Source organism: Telopea speciosissima, chromosome 4 (assembly GCF_018873765.1).
Source record: "Telopea speciosissima isolate NSW1024214 ecotype Mountain lineage chromosome 4, Tspe_v1, whole genome shotgun sequence".
Classification (NCBI taxonomy): domain Eukaryota; kingdom Viridiplantae; phylum Streptophyta; class Magnoliopsida; order Proteales; family Proteaceae; genus Telopea; species Telopea speciosissima.
In genome coordinates, this window is record NC_057919.1 from 3569146 (window position 1) to 3575145 (window position 6000).

General features: G+C 41.7%; 2 protein-coding genes across 2 annotated transcripts; both read right to left on the minus strand.

Moving 5' to 3' along the window:
• Positions 1-3790: 3790 nt before the first annotated feature.
• Positions 3791-4558, minus strand: LOC122658176 (uncharacterized mitochondrial protein AtMg00310-like). Its single transcript, XM_043853088.1, has one exon. It carries the CDS (start codon positions 4556-4558, stop codon positions 3791-3793), a length of 768 nt encoding a protein of 255 aa, XP_043709023.1.
• Positions 4559-4561: 3 nt separating this feature from the next.
• LOC122658177 lies at positions 4562-5527 on the minus strand. The gene is made up of 2 exons (XM_043853089.1): positions 5042-5527; positions 4562-4957 (listed from the first exon to the last, which is right to left on the minus strand). Exons 1-2 carry the CDS (start codon positions 5525-5527, stop codon positions 4562-4564), a joined length of 882 nt encoding a protein of 293 aa, XP_043709024.1.
• Between the last annotated feature and the right edge of the window lie 473 nt (positions 5528-6000).

A 6000-nucleotide genomic window follows, 5' to 3' on the forward strand; every position in this document is an offset into this window, starting at 1 on the left:
GCAGAAGCCACGCTACCGCATAGCGTTCTTTCTCACACAAAAAGAATTACAATACTCGAACCCCAAAGAAAAGGAATAGTGACAGTTCATCATCAGCCATGGGATGGGACCAACTCTCGCCGATATTACCAGAGAAATAGTTTAGCTTGTAGTTTGTACTGCCGTACTGCGGAGACAGCAAAGGGTCATGTGAGTGCGAACTAAGAAAAAATCGGTTTTTAGTTCAATTACGGAAGTACCCTTAACACATCAGCTACCCTTAACAATATATTGCCCAATATACCTACCCTACCCCAAATCTCCTGGTAGCGACTGCTACGTCCAACGTATATTCCTTAAAAAAATCTTCTGTTTTCCAAATATTTTTCCCTCGATCATCTATTTACTAAATCTGAAGATACTGGGGGACAAAGAAATCGTTCGACTATAGAAACAGACACTCAAATCTACTCAAATCCCTATTTTAGATCATAATTTTCCTTAGGAAGAAGATTGTATTATTGCAGTATAAACTTCTTCACTTGGTCAGTTACTTGAGTTGTGAGGGTGGGTGACTGAGCGAGCTTACCAGCTAATTACACTAATCAAGCTGTAAATAAGTTGTAAACGAGTTAGTGAAGTTATAAATAGGCCATTCGGACTATAAATGGACTATAACCATTTAAAAGTCTCGATCAATTATCGATCCTAACATTGGATTGGTTACTGATAGATCAACATGGGCATGAAGTGCACCATAGCTCACCAATTGCACTAGACAATTGTTGATAATCAAGTTTTGAACTTTAACCGTTCAGTTTGTAACAAAATTTACCAGTGCAGGCCAGCTTTTGATACCCTATTTTCTTTCTTCCTCTATGGCCATAATGCCCTAATCATTTGAATATCTAAATTATGCCCTATAGCTTGTGGGTCTCACACTCTCCAATATTTCTATGCTGACCAAATCTCAGCACCAGATTTGGCCATTTAGGTGTTAAGATCTTTCTCTTAGATGTAATATCTAACTTCGGCACATGTGATTTCATGGTCGAGACAATGTGTTAGATGGTCCCAAATAAAAATTCCAATAAGACTGATTATTTTTTAATTTTTTTAATTTCTACATTATGAGTTTTAAGCATGATAATTTTTGGCTTAGCATCTGTCTTTCAGATCCGGCTAGTGCCAAGGAATTGCTTAAGATGACATCCAATGGTTTGGTTGTATCGCACATATCATGATGCCTGATTGATCGGAGAGGAGCTCTCTCTCTCTCTCTCTCTCTCTCTCTCTCTCTATATATATATATATATATATAGTATCAAAAGGGAGTAAGTAGGAAGAGAGGCATAAGAGGTGGAGGGCATCATCCTTAATCATTTATCAATGATTAGAAGAAGATCAACCCTTTGATTTTCTTTCTCCATTATTGTAAATGGTTGAGGCAAATTAAGATATTACGTTTGATTAATTTTTGCTCTAATGGACACATCAAATGATCTCTGATCATCTCCTGCTTGTGTTGACTTCAGTGACTCTTTTGAGTTTTGACCCATGAAAATCCACGCAGACCTTTTTTTTTTTTGTTTTTTGAATCTTTTTTCCGATTCTTACGATCCTCAAGTTTATAGGAACAGAAAGGGGCAATACAGTCATTAATAAGTTTTTCAACCAAGGTCTTACATATTGGTATCGGTATCGGTATTGGTATTGATATTGGTATTGGTGTATCAATAAGGATTGCGAATATGATCTGTTTGCCCTTCAAAACACTAATACCTTGCGTTTTTTTTTTACCATCTTAACCTTCCCTCCTTGATCAATATCATTGCTACGGTATCAATATCTATCAATATTGAATCGATATTTGGTACTGGTGATATCGACACATGATACATATCGACTTACATGTTACGAATACGCATCACTGGTATCAGCCTAGAATGTGCTCGATTTTTGAAATTTTGACTGATATCTTCTTTTTTTTTTGGTAAAAATTCCGATGGATTCAACACCCATACATATCGATCTCGTATCAATTTTAGAACTGGGGTCCAATAACCTTTTTGATACCGTGAACTAAAACCATGCTTGGACTGTGTTTCATAAGGTTTAAAAAAAAAAAAAAAAGCATTCATACCAGCGGGCTAGTTGAGCCTCTTGGCTGTATTTTTGGTTAATTTATATTTAAATTTAAATTTGAATTAAAAAAAAAAAAGGTATGAGAAGAGATAGGGCATCCTTGCACATGGGTGGTGGAAGGAAGCCAACAAAGAGAGAGACCAATAAACTCTTCTAAATTGTTTTCACCTTCAAAATTTAAATAGAAAAACATTTCTTAAATCAATTATTAATTTTTCTCCGTATTCACTCAACTACCTTCATAATAATAAGGAAAAAAGAAAAGAAAAGAAAAGAAAAAAAAACAGAAAATCTACTTTTTCCAACTTTCACATGTGTTGTGGGCTACACCCGCACGAACACATCCGAAATCGTTCATCCTTGTCTTTGCTTCACACTTTTATCTACTGCTACTCTACCCTCGTTTCTCCCTCTAAATTACGGTAACATGCCATTTGTCACTTTCTATATATGATTACTTGTTTTGACGACTGTAAAACAGAAAAATTAGAACTTTCTCCGGATAGGGTTTTTATTTTATTTTATTTTTTTTCTTCTTTTCTTGGGTTCTATTTGCAAGCGTTATAAAGAACCGATAACACTAAGGCCATGTTTGAAATTTTTTTTTTTTGTTTTTGTTTTGTAAAAGAGATTCTATTGCCAAGAGGGGCAAGCAAAGCACCTGGCATCCTTACAATAAGCCTGAAGGAGCCAGGGAGAGGAAATGGGCCAAAAGGCCTGGTTTGCCACAGACAAGGCCTTCCGAGCTAGAGAGTGCACCACATGGTTAGCATCTCTAGAGATGTACAAGAAAATACAGCTGGTATACAGGGGAGTTAACATCCTGATATCCTGCAACGTGCTCTTTAGGAAAATAGGAGGGGTTTTAGAAGGGTTCCTAATGAGCTCCACCAATTCTTCATTATCGGATTCAACTTGGACCTGAGAGCACTTAGCAGAGTTCGCCAGCTACAGCCCATGAAGAACAGCAAGGACCTCGCCAAGTAAAACCTCATGAAACTGGATCGGGTATGAGCACGCCTGAATGGGGTTGCCCAAGTGATCACGCAACAGGACACCAACCCCACTACCAGGTTCATTCAACCGAAGCGCTGCATCACAACTGATCTTGACGGTACCTGGTTCTGGAGGGTCCCAGTGAGCCTGATTTCCAGATCTAACACCATGGGGTGCACTGCAGCCCTTTGTCGATGCGATGAATTCCTCACAAGCAGCCTGAGCTCGAGAGATGACTTCTTCAGGGGTCCACTCTTTCCTCCCAAAAACCAGATCGTTCCTAGCAAGCCATATGGTCCAGCACATGAACGAGAGAAGGCTAAGCACTTCCTCACTGCTCCTTTTATCAGGGAAATTCAAGCTGGGCCAATGATGCAGCAACTGGGCAAGCTTGAAAGGACCTTCAGCTGGGAAGATTACCGACATGGTGCTACCAAGCCACGCTGCTCTAGCAAAATGGGCAAAGGAAGAGAATATGGTCAATCGATTCAGGTTCGAGCCCACACCTACGACACGAGAGGTCTATTGCAATTTGGCGCTTCAGCAGATTCTCCCCCGATGCTACCCCTTGAGCACAGCATTTCCATAGAAAATTCCTAATTTTAGGAAGAGTTTTGGTGCTCCAGATCCTTTTCCAGACCGGGGAGGGGATATCTTCCCATTCATGCCGTCAAGACGAGGCGACACGGCTCGAGAGTTGCCGATCCCGTTGATTGCTTAACAGGTGGTACACAGTCTTTATAGAGAAAAGACCATTCCTAGCTCCTCCCCAACACACATAATCTTCCGATGGATTCACGCTTAGGTGAATCTTCTTAATGGCCTCCCTATCTTCCTCCGAGAACAATTGATTTAAAAGATCCATGTTCCAAACTCGGTTCCCATGATCGATAAGGTCCTCCACCTTCTCTAGGTGGCACCTGGAAGGACGTTGGCCTTGGATTTTAAAGTTGTGGTGTGAGGGAATCCAATTGCTGCTCCAAATATTCACCTTGTTTCCATTTCCTATGGACCAGAGAAGACCGGACTCAACCACCTTTCTCCCCTCCAGTATACTTCTCCATGCCCAAGAGGGGTTATGACCCAGCGAAGCATCCAAAAATTGGCGGTTTGGAAAATATATAGCTTTCATGAATTTGGCCCATAAGGAATCCAGTTGCTCAAACAACCTCCAGGCAACCTTAGCAAGAAGCGCCCTATTGTGGAGAGTAGGCTCCCTGAATCCCAAACCTCCTTTCTCCTTCGACCGGCATAGTCTAGTCCAGGAAATCCAGTGGAGTTTCTTCCTCTCATCCTCCTGACCGTAAAAGAAATTCGTCGTCGCCTTCCTGGTTGTTTCATGGTGAGAGGCAGGGAGAATAAAGTGTGAACCCGCATAACTGGAAATAGTAGAAGCCACAGACTTAATGAGCACCTCCCGCCCTGCTTTAGATAGCATACGCTACTTCCAACCTTGAACCCGCTTACAAGTTCTATCAGTGATGTCCTTGAAAACCTCCGCCTTTGAGATTCCAATCTCGGCCGATAAACCCAGATATTTGGATGGACCATCACCGTATCGGATCTTTAGTATGCGAGAGAACCATCTTTTGAACTTTGTAGGGGTGTTGGGACTAAAAGTTAGGGTCAATTTACTCAAATTAATCTCCTGGCCACTAGCTTTACAGTACTTCTCCAGACAGTCCTGCAAATGATTGATTTCTTGCAACTGCACCTCCGAGAACATGAGACACTCATCAGCGAATAATAGGTGGGAGATAGGGGGAGCACGACCACGAACCCAAATGCCTCTAACAAGCTGATTCTGCCCCGCCTCAGCGACAATAGCACTCAACACCTAGGAACAAAGAATGAAGATACAGGGGGATAAGGGGTCTCCCCGCCGAATACCCCTTGATGGGGAGAAAGAGCCCTGCACTACTCCATTAACAAGAAGAGAGTACGAAACAGATGTAATACATTTCATGATTAGCTCAACCCATTTTACACAGAAACCCATCCTAATTAAGCTCTCCTTAATAAAAGGCCATTCCATCCTATCATAAGCTTTTTTCATGTCAAGTTTAATCCCTAACAATTTCTTCTTGTCCCTTTTTTGCCTCTTGATGTAGTGGAAGATCTCATGGGCGAGAAAGACATTGTCAGAGATCAAACGATCAGGCACAAAGGCCGATTGGTAGGGAGAGATCACATCATTCAGCATACTTTTCAGCCTATCACTAAAAATTTTAGAGATCACCTTGACTGCTGTGTTGCACAGACTGATTGAGTGAAACTGCTCTGCATGCTCCGGCGAAGGGACCTTTGGAATCAGATAGATGAGGGTACTATTCAGCTCCTTGGGAAGCACACCAGAAGTAAAGAAATCTGTCACAAATTGGTATACATCGTCCTGCGTGGTTTCCATGAACTTTTGATAAAAAAAAAGGGGTGGGGGGGAAGCCATCTTGCCCAGGCGATTTAAGGGGACCCATGCTCCCAATGGCTGCTCTGAGTTCCTCCCTCGATGGACATCTACATAATTCCTCATTCCAATGTTCAGAAACCACGGGCTGAATTCCCTGCAGTGCCTGATTGATAGCTTCCAGGGACACACCTTGAGAAGTGACCACCTCCTTGAAATGATTTAGCAGCTCTGTACTACTGTCCTTATCATTGCTTAACCACTCCCTTGTCCCAGATCTAAGCTTCAGAATGCGGTTCCAGTGGCATCTCTGCAAGGTCGAGGCATGAAAATATTTGGAATTTTTGTCGCCACACTTGGGCCAGTCCTCCCTGACCTTTTGATGCCAAAGTGTCTCCTCCCGTTCGAGTTCCTCTTCAAGAAGCTTGGAAACTGTATCAACTTCTGCTTGATTATTGATGGAAAACTAGGTTTTT

Bases quoted from the DNA above. Each gene is read 5' to 3' on its own strand.
- LOC122658176 (XM_043853088.1), bottom strand. From the start codon at position 4,558: ATGCTATCTAAAGCAGGGCGGGAGGTGCTCATTAAGTCTGTGGCTTCT.
- LOC122658177 (XM_043853089.1), bottom strand. From the start codon at position 5,527: ATGGAAACCACGCAGGACGATGTATACCAATTTGTGACAGATTTCTTT. The intron at 4,958-5,041 runs GTAGTGCAGGGC...CTTTGTTCCTAG, and splicing joins ACTCTCTTCTTGTTAATGGA to GTGTTGAGTGCTATTGTCGC.